The sequence below is a fragment of the Pelodiscus sinensis genome, chromosome 8, assembly GCF_049634645.1.
Source record: "Pelodiscus sinensis isolate JC-2024 chromosome 8, ASM4963464v1, whole genome shotgun sequence".
Lineage (NCBI taxonomy): Eukaryota > Metazoa > Chordata > Testudines > Trionychidae > Pelodiscus > Pelodiscus sinensis.
This window is the reverse complement of record NC_134718.1, coordinates 65,371,308-65,397,670: the sequence shown is the minus strand read 5'-3', so window position 1 is coordinate 65,397,670 and position 26,363 is coordinate 65,371,308. Positions and strand designations below refer to the sequence as shown.

Below are 26,363 nucleotides of genomic sequence, written 5' to 3'. Positions count from 1 at the left end.
TCAGCAGTATAAGGATTGGGGATAGCAAGTGATGGAGAGGAGGAGAATAGAGACGGTGGGGCTTTAAGGAAGGGACAGGGCTTCAAGGAAGGGGCAGAGCGGTAGATCTTGGCTTGGTCTGTCATTTAAAAAGTGATCTTGGGTGTAAAAAGGTTGGAGACCACTGCTATAGAATGATCCAAAATAATCTATTTAAGTTCAAAGGATGTCTCCATGAGGGTAATTAATAATACCTGAAATATTGTATATTTTCATCCATGGATCTTAAAGCATTTTATAAAGGAAAATAAGTATCATTACCTCTATTTTACTGATGTGGAAACGATTATTTAAGAGATTTAGGCCAGGTCTACATTAGACCTGGAAGGTCGACTTAAGGTATGTAACTCCAGCTTACATGGAATACTAGAGTCGACTTACCGTAAGCTGAGCTTGGTGGCGTCCTCATAGCGGGCGGCCGATGGGAACAAATACTCACGTCAGCTTCCCTTACTCTTTGCGACTGTGAGGAGTACCAGCGCTGGCCGGAGATGCTGTCAGCGTTTGATTTACAAAGGCCCCCTACATCAAGTGCCAGAACGTTGATCTCCGACGTGGTGAGCGAAGATGTACCCTCAGTGACTAGTCCAACAGAAGTCAGCAGTGTTTAAGTCTCGGCTTGACAAAGCCCTGGCCAGGTTGATTTAGTTGGGATCCGTCCTGCCTAGAGCAGGGGGCTGGACTTGATGACCTTCTGAGGTCTCTTCCAGTTCTATGGTTCTATGATTCTATGGCCTGAGCCAGGAATTAGAATCCAGATCTCTTTATTCTCAGTCCTGTGCTCTCTACCAACTGTATCATGCTTCCAGTAAGAGAATATAAATCTGTTTGCATATCAGAGAGGACTGGAATCTGCCATGCATTAACTTGCACAATCCAGAGTTTATATGGGAGTCTGTTTGCCTACATGGAGTACCAGGTCTGTGTAAACAAGTTCTGTTGATTACGTACACGCTGCAATATTAGGGTTAGTATTTAAATTGTTTCTGGCTAATACCTGTTTGTTTTCTTTCTATCTCAGAGTGTTTTATTAATAGTTTAAACATGTAACAATCATCTCTAATGCTATACCTGCAAGAGGATTCTGGTTTTGTTGTAGTAATTAATACTGGCTTAGAAGAGAAATTCCATGGAATAATGGGTTGTGCTAATTCAAGTATTATTAATTGCCTGTGTAACAAGCGGCATTCAAAAGTAAAGCTGAACAAATTAAGAAAATATCAGTACTAGATGGTGCCAAAGCTTATAAAAATATTGTAACAGACCTGCAATTTGATAGTTGCTGCCAAACCACAGAGACCTTTACAGCTGTAGATAGAAGGGGGCTAGATCTGCATTTCCACTTATTGCTTATGCATGTGTCTGAGATGGCACTTTGCCGGTGGGAGCTGGTGCGTGTGGGGAACCAGCCCATTCCTACAACTCCCCTTCCATGGCTCTATTAAAGAGCTGAAGAAACCAGCCCAGATGATCCTAGGAAAACTGTCTAGGAGAGTCAGGGATTATGCCGGTATAAAACCTCTTGCTTTGTGACCTGATTGCCTCCTTCCCCCAGCCTGGGTGTGACCCACTCTATTTCCAACATATACTGTTCCAAAGCAGTGCAGGTTTTGTAATAGGATAAATATATAATTATGGTGATTTTAAAATCAGTGGTCCTGATTTTTGCACTATGATGAATATTATTTACATGAGCACAGAGGAATAACAGTCCAGCTCAATAGAAAATGGTGTGAGCATAAAAGCAGTTCGGTTATTAGGTGTCATGCTGCAGCGTCATAAGTAGCTGAAGAATCCAATTCTTAAACCACAGTCCTTGTCACAGATAAAGCGTGTGTAAAGCACAGGGCCAATATGCTTTACACACAATAAGACTAAGCCAATATGCTATTAGTGCTTGTGGCCTTCTGCACTTTCCTTTCTGGTGTCTTTGCTTTCCTCTCTCTCAACCACCTCTGTTTATCCCCTTGACTCCCTCTTTCAGTACAGACCTTTGTGTAGCCTTTTGCTTTCTGAATATGTCCAGCTGAGGGTGTCGATGTGGAATGTTGTCAAGTCCCTCTTGCAAATGTACTTAAATCTAAGCCTAGGTTGGCCTGGAGGCCTTGGAGCATCCACAAGATCGCCAAACAGGAGATCGTTCAGTGTGTGTTGATCATCGCTGCAGTAGGATAACGAAGCCAATGGAGATGTCTGTGTTTATGAATAGTGATTGGAGTTGACCATTTGGCTTTCATGTGTAATATGATGTCAGGAGCTTTGGTTTCCCTCTGAATCTTTAGAATAAAGCACGCACAGTGGGAGTTTAGCCTTCTCTCATACCTGCTGTAGATGGTCCAGGTCTTGCTTGTATACAGCAGCATGCTCAAAATGCACATCTGCTAGACCCATATCTTAGGGTCCAGCGTCAGTTTCCTTTTATAGCACATGTGCTTGGTCAGAAAGCTGATTATGGTGACTGCCTTCCTGATGTGAGAATTAACTTTTGTCTAGATGACGAGCTTATCTGATACAGATGATATTAGCTAGAAGAACTTATGTGTAACTGCAAGCCTGGTGTTAGCTATTAAAACTTCTGGTGCAGTCAATACATCTTGTCATAAATAATCATAGTCCAGATTCATCACAAGCTATTGCAAAGGAATCAGAAAGTTGCTAGACATCTTTTTTTCACTGTGGCTAAAGAGAAATACATCATAGATGAAAAGAAGTTCTCATCGCAGAAGATCTTGAACTTGGTTTCTTTTGTACTTAGAAGTGCAGTGTTGAAGGTTTGTATGGTGATATGTACCTTCAGTGTTAGAGCATGATGAGGCAGCAGAGAGAAGAATATACCAAAGAATGCTGATGGCAAAACCCATCCCAGTTTGGCACCCTCTGTGGATTTCAAAATGGTCTGACCAATCACCATAATACTGGTGTCACCTTCATGCCATCATGGAACCATCAAATCAGACTGAAGATTGGGAGCAACCAATTTTATCTAACGATTGAAGAAGAGAAGAGTGCCCTGGAAATTAGGGAAGTTAATTCAACAAAAGACCGGTGTAAGAAAATGGAGAACTGGGACTTCTATTTAAATTACCCTATCATTTCTTTTTCTCCTTGCAGGTGAATATTCTTAATATTTTTAACTATAAAAAGGTTAAAATTTAAGTTAAGGCTTTAACCATTGTGTTGCATGTTGAGATTGCAAAATTATTACAGAACATTTTCTCTAACACCAAAGCTCAGTCAGGTAGTCTGAGGATATAGGTTTCAACCATAACCCAGAATTTCCTTCCTTTCTTAGGTTTTAGACCTTTATCATAATATTTATCTTTTTTGTGGCTTTTGCACTATAGTTGATCATGATAATATTACTGTACAAATTACATTCTGCTTCCAAAGAATTTTTCCTGTTATCTCATTTGCTTTTTTCTGGTATAGCTGATGAAGTGTGTCAGCTCAGTAGTACCTATTATTATTTTTTCACTTAATGGGCAGTTTTAATGTTCTAGGAGAATCCATTTTCATAACATGATGATATTTTTAAGCTGCTGCATACCATCTAAATACTTATTACTTGTTCTTCAGTCTTTGAACAGGTCTACTTCTAGCACCATCGAAAATACCGTTCTGCAACCTATAGCAAAAGGAAGGACTTGATTTCTTGGGTGGCTTCTGTTTTAAACCTTCATTTTTCTTGTGTTTAGTTATATATAGGTAGCTTTTCTAGGGGCACTTCAAAACCTGAAAAGCTTCCAATAAGTCCAAAATTACACAGGATCACATTCTGTGAAATATGCCAGCTAGGAAAATGTTTTGTATATGTGTTTCCATGCCCTAAGTGTAGGTAACCTAAGTAATTCTCTGTTTTCAGCAGTTTTCACATGGCCAAGGCATTTTCTTCAGACTAAAATTTGACATTTGGTGTGTCTGAAATGTGCATTCTTCTTCCCCCACAAAATAGGAATAAAAATATATTTGTCCATTTTAAATTTGTCTTTTAAGGGAATGTGAGTTTGTAGATGGTTCTAGCTTATTCATCACATCAGGAGCCCTGCACAAAGCCTTTTGCCCCACTTGTGTAGTCCCACTTTGCTGAGTCGTGAAATTCACCATGTCTAGATGCAAACAGCCCAAAGCCTATGCATCACTCAAGTCATCTTCACCCGGGGACGAATTTTGCACCAAATCTGTATAACTGTGCACACCATGATATTTTTATAAGCCTTCAGCAAGACTTGATTATAATCTAGTAACCTGGTTCACATTTCAAAAACAAAACAAAAAAAACTAAGAATGTTGAGACTGTAAGGTAAGAAACCGAGTCACGAGTCCACACAATTTAGGCTTAATCAATTTTTGCCTTTATTTATAAATTTTCATACAGAATTATTGTCACTTACAAAGTCTGGCCATATCTTTATGCCAGGCTATTAACAGATAAAATGGAATAGGTCGGAGCCCAAGTTATCATGTTCTGGGGCAGCAGGAAGTTCTCCTGATTTGTTGGTAGTCTTTGCCTCTAATCCCCAATCTGGTCCTTCAATCCTGTTCCTTTAGTTTCTGGATTCAATATTTTCTCCAATCTGAAACATCCTTCACTTGGATTCTTATTTGTTTTCACATTACAGGCAGTCCCCGAGTTACGCGGATCCGACTTATGTCGGATGCGCAGTTACGAACGGGGCCGTCTCCCTGGTCTCCAGCAGACCAGGGAGAGGAAGCAAAGCGGCGGAGCACGCGGTCAGCGGACAGCCCAGACGCGTCTGGGCTGTCCGCTTCCCGCGTGTTCCGCCGTTTTGCTCCCCGTTCCCCTGGTCTGCAGACCAGGGAGACGGGGAGCAAAGCAGAGCAAAGCCGCGGAGCATGCGGGCAGCGGCTTTGCGCCCAGTCCCCCTGGTCTGGAGATGGGGAGCAAAGCAGAGCAAAGCCGCAGAGCCTGAGGGCAGCAGGACAGCCACAGCGCGTCTGGGCTGTCCCACTGCCCCCGTGCTCCGCGGCTTTGCTCCGGACGCCTGTGGTACAGCAGCTGGGGTGCTGCCAGTTGGTCCCGTAGCGCCGCTCTGGGCGCTACTGGACCAACCCGGCAGCACCTCAGCTGCTCTGCCCCAGGCGTCCTGATTCGGCCACTGCTGGTCAGTTTCAGCAGCGGCTGACTTGGGGACGCCTGGGGCAGAGCAGCTTGGGTGCTGCTGAGTTGGTCCAGTAGCGCCGAGGAGCGGCGGCGCTTCTGGACCAACCCAGCAGCACCCCAGCTGCTCTGCCCCAGGCGTCCCCAAGTCAGCCGCTGCTGAAACTGACCAGTGGCTGACTACAGGAAGCCCCTGCCCCAGGCTTCCTGGAATCAGCCGCTGATCAGTTTCAGCAGCAGCTGACTTGGGGATGCCTGGGGTTCTTAAGTTGAATCTGAATGTAAGTCAGAACTGGCGTCCAGATTCAGCCGTTGTTGAAACTGATCAGTTTCAGCAGCGGCTGAATCTGAGCGCCAGTTCCGACTTACATACAGATTCAACTTAAGAACAAACCTACAGTCCCTATCTTGTACGTAACCCGGGGACTGCCTGTATGTGATCGTTAATGTTTCTCCAATCAGCATTAAGTATTTGTTTTATGTGCCCCATAATAGGATGCAAGATTCAGTATACAGTTTTTCTGTTTATTCAGTTTTCATGTCATATCTTCATGTCATCTTGCCCCAATTTTTCCAGGTAGAATAGACTTTTAACGCTACAAGTTTTTGTCTCTCTTGTGATGAATAATTTTTCCTTTTTCTTAAAGTCTTCCAATATATCACATTCCATGAAACATCACCTTTCCCCTCAAAATAGTAGTATTATTCAAGCATATTTATGAAAGGGGGAAAAAAAACCTGGCAAAACAACCTTCATGCCAGACAAAGTTAAGTGAAGGTCTTAGCCTAAGGCTTACCTCATAGGAACTCATTCACTACCCTATAATTATAAACCATTAAAGTAATAAAACCCTTATTTTTACCATTAGCAGTTCATCTTTATAATTCAATATCATAATTCAATATATTTGTATTAGCATACCCTTTAATTTTTATCTGAACAAGGAAATTAGCGGGGAACCATGTTCTCTATAATGTCAACAATTTTTCTTCTTCAAACGTGGCTTTTTAAAGGGACTTTTTACTCCGAGTCCAACATCAGAGACTCATAGACTTTAAGGCCAGAAGGGATCATCAGGATTATATTTGTAAATTAATAAAAGGATCTTGTCAACACTTTTGTCTATTGCATTTTAGGGGTGGGGGGGTATTTTAATTTCATTCATGATATTTAATTGTAGTTAATTGTTCCCCAACAAGGGTTTGTACGTACTTTCACAATGAGGAATTGTTGGTTGACTAGGACTCTGTAGTTTAAAAACAAAATATTTATTTAATTTAGAATAGCAGCCCTTAGGCTTGCGTAGTAATTTACCTTCAACAAAAATGTCTTTCACATTTTCACGCCATGGATTTTCTGCATATCTCATTGTCGTATTCATGCTAGACAGCATATTATGCTTTCGGGAGCAACTTTTTGTTGATTCAACAGACTGAAAAAGTTGTTACTACAGTGCCAAATGTCACATGTCTCCAGGAGCAATTCCAGGGTTTTCTGGGGGGGCGTTTATTACCTATTTTATGTATTCGTGTAGGGAGGGAGAGAGAATTATATCAGAGAAGGGGTTCTTGCTTGAATTTTCTGGTCCTTGACCACGTAAGTCATTCTGAAAACTGTTTTCACTTAATTTCTGTGTTGAAAATGTAGCCTAATTTACAGTATGTATGAATTCTATCAAACCATACTGAAATAGTAACATAGTCTCTGCATAGAAGGTACATGATGAGTTTTATTACAAAAGATACAGTCCTTCTGGAGCAGATTTGGCAACCTGCAAGGGCTTTAAGCAGCCCATTGGAATTCTATATGTGGTCCACGTGACATTTTGTTTACCATTGCCTATGGACAAGGTTGCCAGTTTCTACTGGTTTCTATCCATATAGCGTTTTCCCTACTGGTATTATGAAAGTGACACACACTTAGGCTGTGTTTAGACTGGCAAGTTTTTCCGGAAAATCATCTGCTTTTCCGGAAAAACTTGCCAGCTGTCTACACTGGCCGCTTAAATTTCCGGAAAAGCACTGACGATCTCATGTAAAATCATCAGTGCTTTTCCGGAAAAATTATGCTGCTCCCGTTTGGGCAAAAGTCTTTTTCCGAAAGACTTTTGTGCAAAAGGGCCAGTGTAGACAGCACAGTACTGTTTTCCGCAAAAAAGCCCCGATCGTGAAAAAGGCGATCAGGGCTTTTTTGCGGAAAACCGCGTCTAGATTGGCCACGGACGCTTTTCCGCAAAAAGTGCTTTTGTGGAAAAGCATCCTGCCAATCTAGACACACTTTTCCGAAAATGCTTTTAACAGAAAACTTTTCCGTTAAAAGCATTTTCGGAAATTCATGCCAGTATTGACATAGCCCATGAGCAAGGGCATGTGAAATGAGGTGTGTGCTGATTGCACACAACATTATGAGAGCTGTGCACTGTCTCTCAATCCAATCAGAGTGCTGCTACTGTTCATGCAGCCCACCCCACAAATTTAGGTATCCAAGCACAGGTAGCAGATCTACCCTATCCCAGAAGACCATCTTTGTTACAAGAATCTTGTGGCCCACTTAATTGACATCCCCACCCCTTCATCTTTGTGACCCACTCGCTAGCCTAGGTTGCCCATCACTGTTCTGGAGTTCATTTTATTTGTTGTTGATCGGCTTATAATTTATTTGTTATGACGGGGCGGATGTGCCCTGCATTGAAGGGGGAGGAGGGGGGCTAAGACTCTGTGGGCAGAGGAAGTCCTGCCCTTCTTCCCAGACTGGGCATTCTCCAACTGCTGGAGCTGTATAAAAGCCAGGAGAGCAGCTCAGTATGGGCGGACCGCCAGCAGGGAAGGAGCTCAGTCCAGAGCCCCTGAGCATTCCCCAGGAGCCGCAGCCGCCACAGCAACAGCCCTGACACCCAGGACGGTAGGAAGCAGCCCTGGGCAGAGGTTTGTCCCTCCAGGAGCTCAGCATATTTCGGCGGGACACCCCGGTCGAGGGCCCTGGGTTGGGACCCGGAGGAGGGAGAGGGCCCGGGTCCTCCCTACCTCTCTGCCCCTCAACACTCGCTTCCCCGACAGCCAGGGGAGACTCACCAGAGGCGTAGGCCTCCAGGCCAGAGAGCCTTTCAGAGGGAGACCACAGAGCTTTTTGGACTAGGCCGGTAGGGCCATATATACCCTAAAAGAGGGAGCAGTGCTTTTTGGACTAGGCCTACCTGGCTATATTCCCTCTGAGAGAGGGGACAATACTTTTGGCTAGGCATTTGGACCATATTTACCCAGAAGCGAACGAATAGGACTTTGGGACCAGGCAAAGTGGCCACAATGTGGCCGTATTTACTGTAAAGGGAGGGAATTGTATTTTAGGGACCATTCGCTCCTTTAGAAAAGGGGCATCCATCCTGCCTTTGGGGACCCCCTCAAACTATCACAGGAGCAGGCTCCCCCTTTATCAACAGTGTGCTAGAAAACCACTGCCTGTACTGAATTTCTTTCTTTTACATAAGCAATTGAGCTCCAGAAAGCTTGTCCGTTTTCAATTTCTTGTTAGCTATCACCTATGACAAATTCTTCTTCTGTGTTTTTATCCTTAATCTATTGGACCAAAACAATTACTCATTCCTGGTTAATTTTGCCATATTGGAATATGCCATCGTTTTTCAGGCCGTGAAACATCTCTTTCTTCCATTTGCCACAAACAGAACCTTTATGGGGATCTTAAAAATCATCTAATAGAGTAACTGTGTAACTACTGAAAATCTCAGCAGTTACACAGTTACCTGTGTTGCAGAGTCCACAGCGAAGCCTCCCTGGGAGTGAGGCTGTCAGCAAAACCTCCTCCCCAGAAGTGGAGCCTCCAGCAAAGCCTCCTCCCTAGGAATGGAGTGTGAAACCATCGCCCACCTGGCCCCCCAGGAGGTGGCATCACTGTGTGAAACCAACACCGTTAACTGATAAGCATCCGCTTATTGCTTAAATGGTTACTTGTTTACACTCAAACATCTCTAATGGTCACATATATTGTATTTGTATTTCTCAGGTGAAGCTTCAGTAAATTCTGCTATGTTGGCTAATGAATTCAAGTAGTGTTTCAACTTGCGAGAAGCTGTGGCTCCGAGAACTTGAGTTAGAGTATGTCTGCACTTGGACCCTCTTTTGATAGAGGGATGCAAATGAAGACATTTGAAATTGCAAATGAAGCCGGGATTTAAATAGCCCACGCTTCATTTGCATATTCGCGTTATGGCGCTATTTTGAAATAACAGATGCTGTTAAGACGCAGTTATTTCGAGAGAAAACCCTTCTCTCGAAATAACCCTTATTCCTCATACGATGAGGTTCACCAGTTATTTTGAGAGAAGGGTTTTCTCTCAAGATAAGTGTCTTAACAACATCTGTTATTTCAAAATAGCGCCATAACACGAATATGCAAATGAAGTGCATATTTATATCCTGGCTTCATCTGAAAATTTGAATGTCTTCATTTGCATCCCTCTCTCGAAAGAGGGTGCAAGTGTAGACATACCCTTAGTGACGAATTAGGTCACTTTTGAAATATTTTAGTCCAACCCCTACAATATTAGGAGTAAGTTTTTAACAGAGGGACAATTACTCTAGTTTGAGATTATCTAGCAGTTGGAAGAGCCTGATCAAAACTAAAATCTGTCACAGTCACAAGCAAGCTTTGTAATTTTGATGCTGGGGAAGAGGTAAAATAAAATGTGCTGGGTCATGGCCACCTACGAAAAGAGCCCAGGTAGGCCACATGTTGATTCCTGAAGGAATGGCTTCCTTGGGCTCTGGAGATGTTCTGTTGCTATCATGACTCCGTTTCCTCTTCACATTTTTGGCTAAGTGCCGTATCATTTCCACTGTTAACAAGCGAGTGAAGGTAGCGGGAGGGAGGGAAGTGGTCCAGTATTTAGAGTGTGGCATATTATACCCGTCTCACATGTTGCTGCATCTCCTCTTTCTCTGTTCTACCACATTTGGCTGTAGATCTGAGAGTAAGATCACATTTGTACCTAATTGGTTATAGAATGAAAGGCAAGATCACACATGTAGAGAACGATGAAGGCTACAGAAATATATTACTGGTCTGTGTTTAGCATCAACTTTTGAAAGTGCCAACTCGCATTTCAGATAGAAAGGACATAGACTACTATTCATGTACGCCTTGCAGCAGATGACTAATATTTACAAGTGCTTTTACAGTTACACGTATTTTTACAGTTACTTATGGACAAACGTAACATTTTAGCCTAAGGCTACTGGCGGCAAAGAACTATGAAATTAAAACAATGTAGTACTTCTGTTTAACTGATTTTGAGTTACAAGGATCTCTATTAGTCATTTGAAATTTGCCAATTATAAAAGCAATAATATGAAATCATTATGCTTATTCATTGTTTTGGTCTTAAGCAGTTTTGTGCGGGTTCTCTTAATAATTAAGGGCTTTACTGAGCACAGAAGATTCCAGACAATCTCCCTGAAATTAGATTAACAGATAAAGAAACTCCTCTGTAGCAACTGTCTGATCCCACCTAGTAAAAATCCCTGTATGTTTTGTTCCATATATATGCTGGTGCTAATTCTATTGTGGATGAAAAGTTATTGATTCTTCCCCCCCCCCCCTTTTTTTCTTTGAAACTTGACTCCAGGCACTCAGCTGTCCATCGAGAAATATGGTCAGGTTTTGTATTTAATAGTATGGTAACACTTTGAGTCTCCAGCTGAGATTGGGGACTCTTTCTGCTAGCTAGGCATTGTACAAACATACGGTAAGAGACAGTCTCTACCCAGAAAAGTTTATAATCTGTGTAGACAAGTCTGAGAAAGTAGTAGCATTTATCCATATTTTACACAGCGGAGGCACAGAGAGATTAAATGACTTGCCCTGGGTAATACTGGAAGTCTGTAACAGAGCTGGGAATTGAACATAGGTCATCTGAGTCCAGTGTCTTGCAAGACCATTCTCCTCAGAGTTTTTAAGTTCAGAATGGACTATCAGGGTCATCTAGACCAGTGTTTCTCAACCAGTGGTACGAGTACCCTTAAGGATACTGGAGAGAAGTCTGGGAGGTGCGTCAACACAACTGAAATTTGGAGAAAACTGAATTTTTTTGTTTTACAGTGCTTTATTTTTGTACGTTTTACACCCAAAAATGTCATTGTTCGCCTAGCTACAATTAAGTTGTTTAAAAAAATTATAAGTATTTTCAGTACCTACAGTTTTCAGACACATGCAGTTTTTTTTCTACCATTGCAATACATTTGTTTAAAGGGGTACTTTATAAAGAAAAGTTGAGAAACACTGAACTAGACTGAATTCCTGCACACTGCAGGCCATGGAAACTTGTCCACCCGTAACTACTAGCTCAGCTATTGACATTGTCAAATCACAATTTAAAGACTTGAAGTTACAGAGAATCCACCAGTCACACTAGTTTAATCCTGCAAGTGACCCACACTAGTTTAATCCTGCAAGTGACCCACACCCCCAGTCTTCTTCTGCAGAAGAAGACTGAAAAACCCTGGGGTTTCTGCCAGTCTTACCTGGTTGAAAAATTCCTTCCTGTCCCCTGAGCAATTATACCAGTGGTGGGCACGGCCCATCGGAGTTCAATGTGTGGCCTGGGAGATACTTTTGTTTACAGCTCCCCATGCACAGGGCTGTCAGATTCCCCTGGTTTCCATCCATATAGGGTTTTTTCTTCCCGATAATACTAACGGGACATACACGTTAAAGCAAGGGCATGTGAAGTGAGGTGTGTGTTGGTTGCACACAGCATTGACCATAAGAGCCTTTTGCTCCTTCTGCATCCAGTCAAAGTGCTGCTACGGTTCAATCAGCACACCCCAAAATTCTAGGTACATGAACACAGTGTGCAAAACTGTCCTGTCCCGAGAGACCATCTTGGTTACTACTATCTTGTGGCCCACAGAAAGACATGGCCACTCATGAGGCCCACTCACTAGGCTTGGTTGCCCGTCACTGAATTAGACTTGGAGCATGTGGGCAAGACTCACCAGCCAGACAAGAATTCTCTCAAAATGTCCCTCAGAGTAGTTTCTGTTAACTGGCCACTCCAGCAGGTAAGTAAACATGCCAGAGCGGCCAATTAACAGGTTCCTCAAAGTGGTTTTGTGGACCACTTTGAAAAACACTGCTCTATAGTAGCTCACAGCCCTCCCCAACTAGTGTCTCATCACTAGTTGTTGGAGGTATTTGCTACTAGCAGTCACAGATCAGCTACATGCCATTGTAGGCACTCTCATCATACCATCCCAATTATAAACTTATCAAGCTCAATCCTGAAGCCAGTTGTTGGGAAAAAACTCATTACTCCCTGTGGAAAGCTGTTCCAGACCTTCATTCTTCTGATGATTAGAAACCATCGAATTTCAAGCCTAAACTTATCAATGGCCATTTATATCCATTTGTTCTTGTGTCCACATTGGCACTTAAATACCAATATTTATATTTCTAATGTATAGAGAGCTACTGCATCTTCTCTCAACCTTCTTTTGGTTAGGCTAACCAAGCCAAGCTCTTTGAGTCTCCTCTGAAAAGGTAGCCTCCTTGCCTTCTCTGCCCCTGTTTCAGTTTGTATTCATCTTTCTTAAACACGAGAGACTAGAATTACACACTGTATTCTAGATGAGATCTCACCAGTTCCTTGTATAATTATACTAATACTTTCCTACCTCTAGTAGAGAAATCTGACTGGATGAATCCTAAGACTCCATTAGCCTTTTTTCATGGCCACATTACATTGGCAGCTCATAGTCATCCTATAATCAACCAATACCCCTAGGTCTTTCTCCTCTTCTGTTGCTTCCAATGGATAAGTCTCAAGCTTACAGCAACATTTCTTGATGTTAGTCCCTCAGTGGGCGTTTAAATTTTATCCCGTATCTGTTACTCCAGGTCTTGGTTTTTCCTGCTGTTAGTAAATACTACAAGAATCATCATTTGAGTCTGATGGGCAATAATGGATGGGGATATCTCCAAGATTCCCAAGCTAGTTTCTCTTTTCCTGGAGTGAAGGATCTGTGACAGTGACACAGTGAATTTTATCTTCCTGAGTTGTGAACTTCTTCACTGTAAAATGAACCAGGGTTAGTATAGCCATATTTTGAAACATATCCATATAATCATCTTTTCTCTAGGCTTTACGTGCATTAACCCTATTGGCCTATTTGCATTAGCCATGCTGCACTACTTTGAGTGCATCAGTGCATTCTGGGAAAATCTGGATAGCTCTCCCATATTGCCTTAGCTGTTGTAGTGCATTGTGGGATGCAATAAGTTTTATTAACCTAACTAACAGCCTCAGTTGGCTCTGTCCATGTGAGAATGTTAGTCTGTTATCTGTGTTATAGCTTGCTTCTAAATAGGATCAAAACATAATGCATTCCCTGGTAAAGAAACATATTATGTTTGAGCATGGACTATTTGTGAATTCAGTCTTGCTGCAAATCAAATGAGTCTTAACAAAATAAAATTAATTCCCTTCCTATGATGGGACTGTGAAGCCATACAGAGGCTCCACTCTGAAATTTGCAGAGGAAATAAAAACTCTCATTAAAATTAAACACAGCAAAGTCACTATAATTCATAATTAGTACAACTCCTGCTTTCTGAACTTTCTTTGAAAGCATTACACTGCATTGTAAATTCCTTCTAAAACTATTACACAGCATGGACCATGGTAATGTATCTTAGGGGAATGCATTTAGCACAAAGATTTTATACCTCATTTGTCTTAGTAGGCTTTATCTCTTGCTCTCATTTAATCGTTCAAGGATCTCCAAAGTGGTGAATTTAGATTCCATACTTGTTACTTCATCATTTCTACGCCAAGATGTAGTTTGTCTTGCCTCTCAGTTCCCTGAGATTGGTGATTTGAAGGGTTAATACCTTTAATGATTTTTGCATGGAAAGTAATGAGAATGCTGTTTTTAAAATATCTTATACAAGTCAGAGATCATTTTTCCCTCATTGGACAATGTGTGCTGATTCTTCTGCGGATGGAAAAACACAGGAGAGACATTTTATATGTATGTTCCAGTTCAAAAGTTATACAAGCAAATACTCTTGACCAAAGTGTTGAATATAAAGTTGGATATGCATAAAGTTAAATCATCGGAAATAAGGCTACGAATAAAAGGCAGTCATTTATTTACTCCGTGCTTATTGTTAGTGCTAATAATGCATTTCAGCATATTGAAATGGCTAGATAATTCCTTTGTGACTTTTATGCTGGATATTGTTATTTAAATGAACCCGTAGACCACATTGTAATGAAGGAATGCATGTTTTGCCTAACTCTGTTATCAACCAGCATTCCAGCAAAATGAGAATTTTTGGCTCCATTCATTCATAAGGGAAACTGGAGGTCACTGATTTCAATATGGACCTTTTTTAAGCTTCGCAATAGTGAATAATTATGAGCCATTGCTTCTGAAATTACCTGTATTCACTGTAAGGAAGAAGAAACTTTTATCTTTTGTAATGAAGTACACTTGTTCATTCAAACTTTGTAAGACTTTCTTAAAATGGCAGTTTTATTGTGCTGATTTAGTGTTAGGTGGAGTAATAAAAGAAACCCTTTTTTAAATATACAGATACTCTTGTTCATTCAATTTAACTTTTCTTGAATTTTGGATCCATCCTGTAGAATAATACAGAGGCACAAATTTTGTGTTCAGTGATTGTATAAATAAACTTATCAGTACAAATTGCTGTTTACTAAGACAAATGTTACTTCAGTTGCAGTTTCAAATGTGTATTGTACTTTCATTTGAAGAAGAAGGTTTGAAACTGTTTTGGTCATGCTAATTTTTCTATATTAAGTTTTTAAAAAGATTTTCTGTCGTCTTATAGTTCAAAACAACATAGAAGAGGAGAGGACTTGTAAATATGGCTAGCAGCAATGGGCTTTGGGCTCCTCTCTTTGTTCCTAACAAAAAACAAACAGGTTGGCAATATTCATCAGTGTAAAGAAACAGCAAAGTCATTATCTAGGGAGTAATTTTTTTATAAAATGATATACAAAAATTTGTTAATTATTGTCAGAAAAAAGCATGAAGTTTTACTTCTGAAAATGTATGTTCTAGTTAATGAGAAACATTACCCTGCAGCTTTGGTGGGATTTCTTGCATTTGTCTTTTGTTTTTTAAATAGAATCCACTTTTTCTTAGTAGGAATTTTAGTTAAGGGCTAACTTTGTATTTGTCCCTGATCTGAGACAAATGCTAAGAGGAAGCAGAGAGGTTTACTTTTGAAGGGCAAATATTGGTTTTGTGGCAAAGTTCTATTACAATTACTTAATTTCTATTGTACTAAATGACAGGTCTAGATTTCAGATGGATGTTTTAATTGAGCAGTTGGTTTTTTATTTTGACTGAGACAGATGCCCACTACCTTTCAGGAAGCTTGCTTGCACCTTTGTATGTTTCAGGTAGCCATAAAGCACACGAGTCTGTCTTGTACAGCATCATGCACATTGCCCATGCTTAAAATAGGATAATAAATAACAGCTTGTCCATAAAATACTGTATTTTAAAATGAACTCATTTTATTAAAAATATTATTTCTGGTTAACTAAATGATATACTTGTTTGTCCGTGAGGCCAATCAGAGTTCAGTACATTGCTCTATCTCCTACGGATCAGGAAGGACTGGAAGGAGATCAGGAAAGGGAGGGGAATGCTACAATCAAGAAAGAGCTTATTTTAGTGTTTGTTTTTAAATACCTATGTGGTATTCAGACACTATAAGTAGGAAACAAGATACAAGAGCAATGTACAATTGTCTCTCTAGTAGAGATGTTAAATATCGGTTAGTTGAATAGTTGATTAATCTCATGAATTCTTATTGGTTACTTGACTATTCTGTAGTCCTCAGGGTCAGGGTTGGCACCCAGTGTGCTCCGTCCCCAGTCCAGGGAGTCCCTTGCCACCCTGGGCTGCTGCCTCTGTATCAGAGGCAGCAACACAGGGTGCCAAGTGGGAGCTGGTTCCGCAAGGAGAGCCAGTTTAAAAAACAGCTCAGACCGGCTGCCCGTCACCCCACTCTGCTGCCTCTGATACAGAGGCAGTAGCGCCGGCAGCAGCCCCTGTCCAGGGTATGTCTAAGCTTCTGGACCTGGCACAAGCTGGAATTGAGCCAGGCTGTTGGCCAGCCTGCTAAAAAATTTACTGGTGGGAGGTTGCATGTAGTCTATAGCATTAACCAATACGCTTTTGCTTATCAGTTAATAGACCACACTATTAAATCCCTTCTGTCTAATATTTATCTGACCACATGTGTGTCACTCATCTGTAAATATAGGTCATCTATATCCTATAAATATAGCCATGAGTAGCTGGCACAGATTTCACTGTGTGCAATTATGCAATAAGTTTCTGCTATTCTATCCATAGACTCATATCTCCAAGCCGGTGTAATGATAGCACAAGCAAATAGACCATACAAGAAACAATCTTAATCACACAGTTAAAAACAATAAATGGGGGGAACCTATTAAGTCATCCTATTTATCCAGCTAGGTCTAGTTCTATTTTAAATGCCCCAGGATACGGAGCTTCCATATCCTTGCCTTGGAAGACTCTTCCATGATCAAACATTAATTTTTAATGTATGTAAAGTAAAGTTTTCTTAATTTCATCCCTTTTTTCCTAATTATACCTCTGTTTTATCACCTTGAACAATCCCTGTGTCTCTGTGGTATGTACAGTTTACAGTTGTCATCCGTAGTTGTCTTTTAGTGAAGGTGCTTTTGTGTATGTGTATAAGTCATCTGACATTTTCTTACATATTTGTAAGTTTGTTCCTTTTGTCTTTATCCCCACTAATTTGTCTGCAACTAGTGCTCTGAATTGAGCTACAGTATTCATGGCGTGGTCTTGGTAAGATCACATGGAGAGCATCACACTATCATTATCTGAGGCCCAGACTATGCAGCCCAAGTGTGTCTGACTTTGGTCTTCTGTTTGTGCTCCTTTACTCCTAGGCCAGTATGGGCTAGCATTGGGAATGCAGTGGAGATTGTGAACTCAGGACCTGGGAAGAGGGCTTTCTCTTGCATTAAGTACCAATTTGTTTGGCCAGTTGAGGGAGGTTGATGAGCTACAAAGAAAGTCATAGCCTGTAGCAGGAAGAATGCTTGTCCAGGTGCCAGATATGAAGGAAAACTGGAAATTTGTGGGTCTCTCAGGGCACATTTAAACTACATTCCTCTTTCGAAAGAGGAATGTAAATGAGGCCGATCGAAAATTCAAATGAAGCATGGATTTACAAATCTCGTGCTTCATTTGCATAATCGCATGAGAGCACTTTTTTGAAAAAGGGTTTTTCGAAAAAGAAACCGCCGTCAAGATGGGGTCCTTCAGGGAAAAAAAAACCTTTTTCGAAAGAACCTGTACACCTCATTTTTTCAGGAGTAAGGGTTCCTTTGAAAAAGGGTTTTTTCCTGAAAGAACCCCATCTAGACTGCGGTTTCTTTTTCAAAAAACATTTTTTTGAAAAAGCTCTCTTGCGATTATGCAAATGAAGCATGAGATTTGTAAATCCATGCTTCATCTGAATTTTTCATCGACCTCATTCTTGTAATAAAATAAATGAGAGAAGTGTATTCATTCAGACCATTAAAAAAACAACAGCAACAAAAAACAACTACCACTGGATAGTGACCTGGCCTCAACAAGTTTAGCCTAAAGTCTTTTGAAAGAGGAATGTAGTTTAGACATAGCCTAAGTGAGAGTTTCAGTATACTTTCTCCTCCACACAAAAGAGCATATGCACCTCTTAGCTTTATACAGCTGAGTTGGTGTAGTTCTAGGTTCATAACTCACGAAGCGTATTGAGCATTTCTAAGACAAAAATGTTTGTTTTCTGGCTTTGGCATTATAAATGCCCACTAAAAATGGCCTTCAGTTTAGGAGACAATGGAACATGGTGTCAAAAAAATTCTTCTACCGCTTCCAGATTTTTTTAATTTGCATGTATTATAGCAGAAACATGAGCTGTCTTTACAGCTAAAGTGATATAAGCATTTCCACTCAAGCCAGCTGTTTTCAGTCAATGGCAACTTTCTAAAACTTACAGACTTTAGGCTAAACTTGTTGAGGCCAGATCGCTATCCAGTGGTAGTTGTTTTTTGTTGCTGTTTTTTTAATGGTCTGAATGAAAACGCTTCTCTCATTTATTTTATTACAAGAAAACTGGAGTAAAATTACACTTTGCTAATTGTAAAAATATTCCTGCACCTGTTCTTTTGTATTATTATCTTGTGTTGAAAGTAACTTAGTTGTTACGTTATCATGAAAATGAACCTGCTGCTTTGTTACGTTAGAACTGATTATTTACAGTTTGACCACGGCGTGTTGGAAATATCTTGCTGTATTAAAAATGTGTTGCTTTATGCCACAAAATTGTACAGTTTTCCTCATTCTGTTCTGAAAAAAAGAGAAGATGGATTCTAAAGTGTTTTTCCAACGGTATGTGTTATGGGATTCTTTTTTAAGAAAACATCTGCCTAGAAAAATCTCTTAACATATTTGGGGGGTTAATTTAGTAACTCTTTTTTTTTTTCTTTCAGTTTTCTGTTGTTGAGTCAAACACAGCAATAAAATAATTTGAACTTACCTTTTAGTGCAATAACAGGTTGCAGTGTTTTGTGGAATACCTGAGGTTTAACTTAACCTCAGAACCTCATGGAGCCTCTTCCAACTGCTCTTCACAGAATTAAGGCGAAGGTCTCCTCCTTAATTCTGTAGTTCCTTCCTTCCACATACAAGAAAAGATGTGTTTGTGCTAGCTCATAACAGAGAATAAGAGAGGGTTGGAGTTGCCATTGGAGTTGCCATTGCTGAATTAAAAAGTGCACAGTAAAGAATCTCTAATGTGGCTTTTATTATAGCATATATTTAAGATTTTTATCATCTATTTTCAAAGGTGAAAGAAGATTCTTATCTTATATATACACAGAGTGCTCTGATCACTCCTTTAATGAAACAGCTAGCCCAGCTGTGAATGTTTTGATCTGTTTATTATGCAAATTATAATGTCAGCCACCAGCTATAATTTTGTACGTTAGTGGAATATTCCCATAAAATGGCACAAATGATTGTAAAGACTGAATAAATTCATTGTTGTAGTGACCAATGTGGGAGGGAAGGCCACCTTTCTCTTAGCATTTTTTCTTTTAGAAATACTTTGTGGTTCACCAGTGCAGACACTGCATATCTTTGTATCCCCACACAGTCACCATGTTAATAGTTGTTTGCTAGTTGTGGTCAGTTGATTTAAAATAGCTGGCAAGCTGATTTTATAGGTCCCAATAGATTATTCTCATATCAAATGGTAGTATTGTTGCTTTAGACCAAACCCCCATTCATGACAGAATTGATTATAGCTCTTTGATTTATAATAGCATGTGAAAGGATGAGCCTGAGATGATGTAAAGGGAGACTCAAATTCTTAAACTTTCCCAAGCCACACATTTTACACTGGTTGTTTAATAACTATGTTTTGCCAAAATGATGTTTTGCTTCAGTAAGGAGTTATTGTTGGGGTTTTTTTAATCTAACACTTGTTTGGTGGCAAATATGAAAATAGTCTAGGAAATATTGATTGCCATATTGAATCAAACATGTTGCTGGTATATATTTCCATACAGGAGTTAAGTTGTGTGTATTATTATTATTATTATTATTATTATTTATTATTTATTATTATTTGCTATATAAAAAAATTGCCCCTAGGCCAGATGCATTTTGCAAGGGTTTGCCCCTGGCCGGCTGCTGGACGCTTTGTTTGCCTGCTCATTTGTAGGTATGGCCTCTCATAGCACCCATTAGCTGTGGTTTGCTGCTCCCAACCAATGAGAGCTGTGGGAAGCATCGTGGACCAGGGTAACACTCCCCACAGCTGCCATTGGCTGGGAAAAGTGAGCTGCAGCCGATGGGAGCTGCGAGCAGCTGTACCTGTGCACACGCAGATAAATAAATTATGTGGCAGTCCACCCGGTGAACTGTACCTAGACTGTAGGCTGCTTATTGTCCACCCTGGACTATCCTATGTTTTATTCAGTGTATTATTTATGATGTCACAAAAGGCCTACTCCGATCATTGACTCGTTGGGCCTTAGGAACACTCTGGAAATAACAATGCTCTCCAACCACACAAGGAGAGAGTACCTCATTTACCCTTCACATCCAGGTTTTGGCTGATATACCAAACAACATCCTACTTTGGTCAGAGTAGTAGCCACCCATTTCTGGCTGGAATGGCAAGGCACCACAATGTAGGGTCTCTAGAGAACTGAAAAGGGCAAAATGGGGTCATTAGGCATTAAGCCAGACATCATGGTTTAGGACTCCTGACTTTCCCTGCCTCTGGCTCAGAATGTGACCTTGGGCAAGTCCCTTAGACTCCCCATGATTCGATTTACCATCTTTAAAATGGTTACGATACAAGCTACAGTTGTGAAGATTATTGTGCTTAACGTGTATGACAGTTCTTCGAAGAAATCAATTGCTTCCTCACAGGGCCCTAGTTCAGTGTTGGCACCGACGTGAAGTGGTCTTCACAGATGTACTTTAGGTCTTCTGTGGCACTGGAATAATGGCTGCCACTCTTCTGCACCCCCCCCCCCCCCATTTGAAGTCTTCAGCCATTGGCTCTATGAAGCCTCTGAATCCTATGTAATCCATCGATACATTCATACCACACTTATCACCACAGCATCTGAGACTAAGAATATCATCACATGCATCTCTGTAAAGGCTCCAAGACCCATGCATCAGTGTCACCAAAGCCAGCCCATATGTCTCCTCTTTAATGCACTGGATTGTACAGGTACAGTCCCTTCATGGGGCTTCAGTAGAGCCAGAAGAAATGGGGAGAAGGAGCTTGTTGCCCTATTTGAATAAATGTAAATTTCCAAAAAAGAAAATATAATTTCTGCAGTCCAGTGAGAAAATCTAATAGTGAATATTTCTGAAAATTCACAAATAGCTTCCATAAAAAAATTAGAATGAAAGATGTGATGAGTTACAAGCAGTCGTTAATATTTGTTGAACATTCGACTTGTTATTAGTGTATCATATATTTTGTGGAAAAAAGAAGGGAATAAATGGGGTAACACTAAACAGATGGTGATGTATGTAGAATTCCTACAGATTTTGGGGTGTTTAAGATAACATCACACAGGTCAACAGCGAGTGAGAAATAATGGTACATTTTGAGGAAGAAAAGCTCTTACAGCCCTAATCAGTTGGATGTCACGGTTTCAAATTTGAAAATTTCACGTGGAAAGGAGGATGCTTGTAAGCAAGGTGAATTGTAGAAGAAATAATTGTTTAAAGAAAAGGTCATTTTAACTTCTCAAAAGATGGCTTATCTTAGTCTTAACCATGAGTGTATCTGTCTCCATCACATTCTCTGTAATATTGGTCCTATTTCATCTTTGACATCTGTATGAAATTCTCATTTATGGAGAGTAAAACTACAGACAACAAAGGAGTTGGTGGGAATAATGCTATCCAGTAGCTTAATAAGAATCTACAAAACTTGTAATTATTTGATTATTCTATTCTTGAAGCAAAAACATGTTCAGAAAGAAAGGCAGAGAACTTCCCGCTTTCTTCCATAAGTAGTGTCTACAAAAAGCTGTCCTATCCCTTTGTTTGAAAGCCACAAACTCATTAATAATATCTGGCTACAGCTACATAATCAATGATGTTTCTAGGGTACCATCCAACTGGGGAGAATCTGAGCTCCTCAGTATCTTTTATAGTCCCTTTTGTAACCAGATAGCTCAGGAGATTGATCGTGGGTTATATAACCTTTCCTCTCCAGGTCAGTAATTCAGATGAGAACCAGACTGGGAGTAAATTGAAGTCATTGCTGTCCAAAGACTGTTTGGCAGGTTGAGGTGGTGGTCTCAGTCTAGCTCGTAGCAAATAAGGTGACACACTGGTTATTTGGGGCAAATTTTCTCCAGCATTACACTGACTTAAGATGAGGGAAGTCAAAAGTGTACTTACAGGGAGCTCTTACCTCACAGAAAATAGAAAACCACAGAAGTGAATTAGGAAGCTTTTCTCACAACTCTTCATTCATTCTACTGTTTTTCTCTTATAAACAACCACCTTCTTCAGAGGGGTAGCTGAGTTAGTCTGTAACTGGAAAAACTTAAAAACGAATAGTCTAGTAGCACCTTAAAGACTAACAAAACATGTAGATGGTATCATGAGCTTTCATAGGCAAAACCCACTTCTTCAGATGACTGGAGTATTAAAAGTCCAGATCCAAGAATAAATAAGGGAAGGGGGGTGGAGAGAAGGAGGGGAAAAAAAAGGAGAAAAAGAACAGTGACTAGATTGTTCAAGTTATAAGAGGCTGATAAGAACAATTAGCACCTCTATTGGTTCGTTAAGTCATTAGGATGTGGAAGATAGTGTGCAAGCCAGCCAATGTCTCTGTTCATTCCAATCTGATAAGAATGAAACTTGTAAATGAAGTTAAGTTCAAACCCTTTCCTGTGTATTTGGCTTGTGGAATTGGCCTGAAACAACAGTGACTTGGAGATCCATTAACGTGTGTCCAGGCAGGTTAATGTGTTCTCCAACAGGTTTCTGTGTATTGCCTTTTCCCCATCTGGAAAAGGTTGGGAACCACTGCTGTAGAGAAATTGCCTGTGTAGATTTCATCACTGGACCCAACAACATCAGCCACTACATGAGGGTTCACTGCACATCCGCTAATGCCATCAAATGCCAGCAACGCCCCACTGCCGTGTGTATTGGCCAAATTGCACAGTCTCTATGGGAAAGAATTAATGAACACAAATAAGATATCCGAAAAGGCAACACACAGAAAGATCTTTTCCAGATGGGGACCCATTTTGACGATTCAGGAAGACTTGGTGACCCAGGGCAATTAAAAAAATGTGTGAATGGCTCCTTAAGAGCCACCTGGGGAGACACCTGGCGACCCTTTTGAAATGTAATGGCGACCCATATTTGGGTCCCGACCCATAGGTTGGGAAACCCTGCTCTACAGGAAAGAATTAATGGACACAAACCAGATATCCGAAAAGGCAATACACAAAAACATGTTGGAGAACACTTTAACCTGCCTGGACACACATTAATGGGTCTCCAAGTCACTGTTGTTTCAGGCCAATTCCACAAGCCAAATACACAGGAAAGGGTTTGAACTTAACTTCATTTACAAGTTTAATTCTTATCAGATTAGAATGAACAGAGATATTGGCTGGTTCACACACTATCTTCCACATCCTAATGACTTAACCAACCAAACAAACAATGGAGGTGCTAATTGTTCTTATCAGACTCTTGTAACTTGAACAATCTAGTCACTGTTCTTTTTTTTTCTCCTCCCCTCACTTCCTTCCCTTATTTATTCTTGGATCTGGACTTTTAATACTCCAGTCATCTGAAGAAGTGGGTTTTGCCCACAAATGTTCATGATACCCTCTATATGTTTTGTTAGTCTTTAAGGTGCTACTAGACTATTTGTTGTTTTTTAACCTTCTTATAACTCAGAAGATGCATCTTAATATGGAGTCACTGGCTGTCAAGTGGATGCTTCCTTCAGATCTGAAATTCTATCCTGTGGCAGGCTGCTGAGTAAGCTCCGGACAGCTGCACCTCTCTCAAGACTGAGCCTTAAATGTACACAGCAGTGGTCTTCAGTTTTGGTTTCAGGGTCAGGTGAAGAGAAGTTACGTTGTTAAAACCTCAATGGTGAAAAGGTTATTTTTGGAAGAATCATTTTGTTCATGTGAATAATGAAGAAATAGTATCTTGAGGTAGAAATTGATTGAAGTCTTAGGAGTGATAACATTTTGGATGCTCTGTTATGTGAAGAAACCTGCTTAGCTGCTTTTATTTTTTTAAAGAGATGGTTGAGAACATCTTTCCTATGATGTGCTGTTGTGGGGAGGTCTGCTGTGGAGTTCTGCTGTTACTTACCAGCAAAAGAAATTTCATCTGATCATTTTAAAAATACAAAACACAGTTTATTCTGCCCAGCATCTTCCATATTAACTGCCTAACACAGAAAAACCCAGTATCCAGTACACTTAGGTTTTTTGTTTGTTTGTTTGTTTGTTTGTTTGTTTGTTTGTTTTTAAGTAAAGAAAGAGAGTAATCAACGCATAAGCAAGGGAGAAAGATAGGTTTTTTGCTGAAATTCACAGTGAAACCGAAAGCCGATGGGCTACTTTTCAAGTGGCAAAAAACTGCAGAGAAGATACTATTGTGAAAAGCAGTGAAATAATGTACAAGGAGGATTGGTCCATGTAGTAGATAAGACTAAAGAAACTTTACATTTTTCTACAGTTTGTCTATAAAGGGAACATGGTACCCCAATACGCTGCATGACCATGCTTCAAGGTCCTGTTTTTAATCTTTAAAGCCCAGATGGTATCAGGGACCACATTTCACTTTGTGTGAACCAAGATTGAGGTTTCTACTGATCCAAAGGTGCAAGACTTTCTCTGTGGCTGATGTCTGCCTTTGAAACACCATGGTGTCGCGAGAACCACAGGTCCGATGATGCATACCCAAGAGGGGAAGGACAGAACCAGGTGGACTGTTTTAGTAAATTAAAGATATTTATTTATGACCGTGATGAATTTATAGTATTTATTCTAAGATTTTTAATAGACGGTGTTAATAATGAATTTACAGTATTTATTATATTCTACGATTTCTAGTTAAATGTGTCAGAAATATAAGGATGGGAGTGGCAAGGGGAATAGTCTCTATTCTAAAAATATCCAGCTACACTAATTAATAACAATAACTACAAACTCTATGTACTAACAAAAACAACTACAACACTAAGCTTATACAACAAAGAAAATCAAATCATACATACCAACATACACAGCACACAGAACATTTCAAAGATATCGGTTCAGTTGCGAAGGCCTTGTTTACGCCCGAGAGTCAGGGGAGATGGCTGGTCGGTTGATTAGGCAGGCAGCGCTTTGGAGTATACGGGAAGTCACATGCACGGTGGTACGTGTGTTGCGAAGACCTCCTCGAGCAAACTGTGCGATGGGTATTTATCCCCAAATCTGCACATTGCTTTCCCGCGCTTCAATATTACCATATATGGTCCAACGGTCACCAAGTGGGGGGTCTGTGTCCATGGGGTTGGGCCAAAACTGTTCAAGTTTCATGTGACCAGATAAGCCCCGCAGTTCTCACGCCAAGGTGACGGGTGGGAGATTCTGAGGCTATTTTCCCCTTTTCACACCTTCCCTTTTTCTAAAGGCAGTGGTATACAGGAAGGATGTGGCCAGTTTCTCCCAAGGAGTACTGCAGCCCATTATAGCAAGAGTGGCCTGGCCAAACGTTTTTATGGGGTGGGCAGTTTTTTTTCTAACACATGGCACGAGATAATGGACCGATATTAGACCTTCCTCCCTTTACAGAATAACATAAGGTTTACCTCTTCAAAAGCCCTTATGCTGTAACATCAGAAGAAAGAACAAGAAAAGAAGACAAGGTACAGGTTGAACCTCTTTAGTCTGGCACCCTGGGGAACAGACCGGTGCCAAACCAGAGAATTTGTCGGACCACAGAAGGTCAATGTTATCTAGTAGAATCGCCAACACTTCTTAGAAGACATTTAGGGCTACTGAGAGCCAGGACTGGTATAAACAAACGTTATGGGACTGCAAGAAACTTGGCCACACTCCTGACAAGTGGACATCCAGCTAACTAAAATCATGTTGGACCACAGATGTTGCCAGACTAAAGAGTGCTGGACTAGAGAGGTTCAAGCTGTATTTGAGAGAGAGGAGAAGAATGTGTTCCTGTGGACCAATTTTGTATTTTGCTTTACATTTTGTGAGCATCAGTACCATAAGAAACGTTGAATAGATACATGCCTGGTAGGATAAATGTGTTGTGTTTGACACAGTAAACCATAAAATGCTTTCTACTGTCATTCAAGAAGACCGCTCAAAACCTTTTTGTGTTTTCTCTTTTATTTCAGAGAGCACACCTGACTCATGAATATAAAGTATTACACCACCTAATGTGAGTGCTGTACTTTCATATGCAGGTAGAGAAGATATATGAAGTTTGGCACTGATAGGACCTGTTGTGTTCTCAAGCGAGTAGACTGATAAACCTACTAAACATGACAGCTTCTTGTCCTCTCACATGTTTC

General features: G+C 40.5%; 1 protein-coding gene across 4 annotated transcripts in view; it reads left to right on the top strand.

The window, feature by feature from the left end:
• Positions 1–26,363, top strand: part of VTI1A (vesicle transport through interaction with t-SNAREs 1A) — a 444,836-nt gene that overhangs the window by 273,388 nt on the left and 145,085 nt on the right. The window contains exon 8 of one of the 4 annotated variants that reach the window (XM_075935465.1): positions 26,187–26,230. The exons of the other annotated variants lie outside the window; for them this stretch is intronic. Within the exon in view, the coding sequence (XP_075791580.1) occupies positions 26,187–26,199 (13 nt within the window). The 3' untranslated portion in view covers positions 26,200–26,230. The remainder of the gene's footprint in view (positions 1–26,186; positions 26,231–26,363) is intronic. 4 annotated transcript variants of the gene reach the window in all.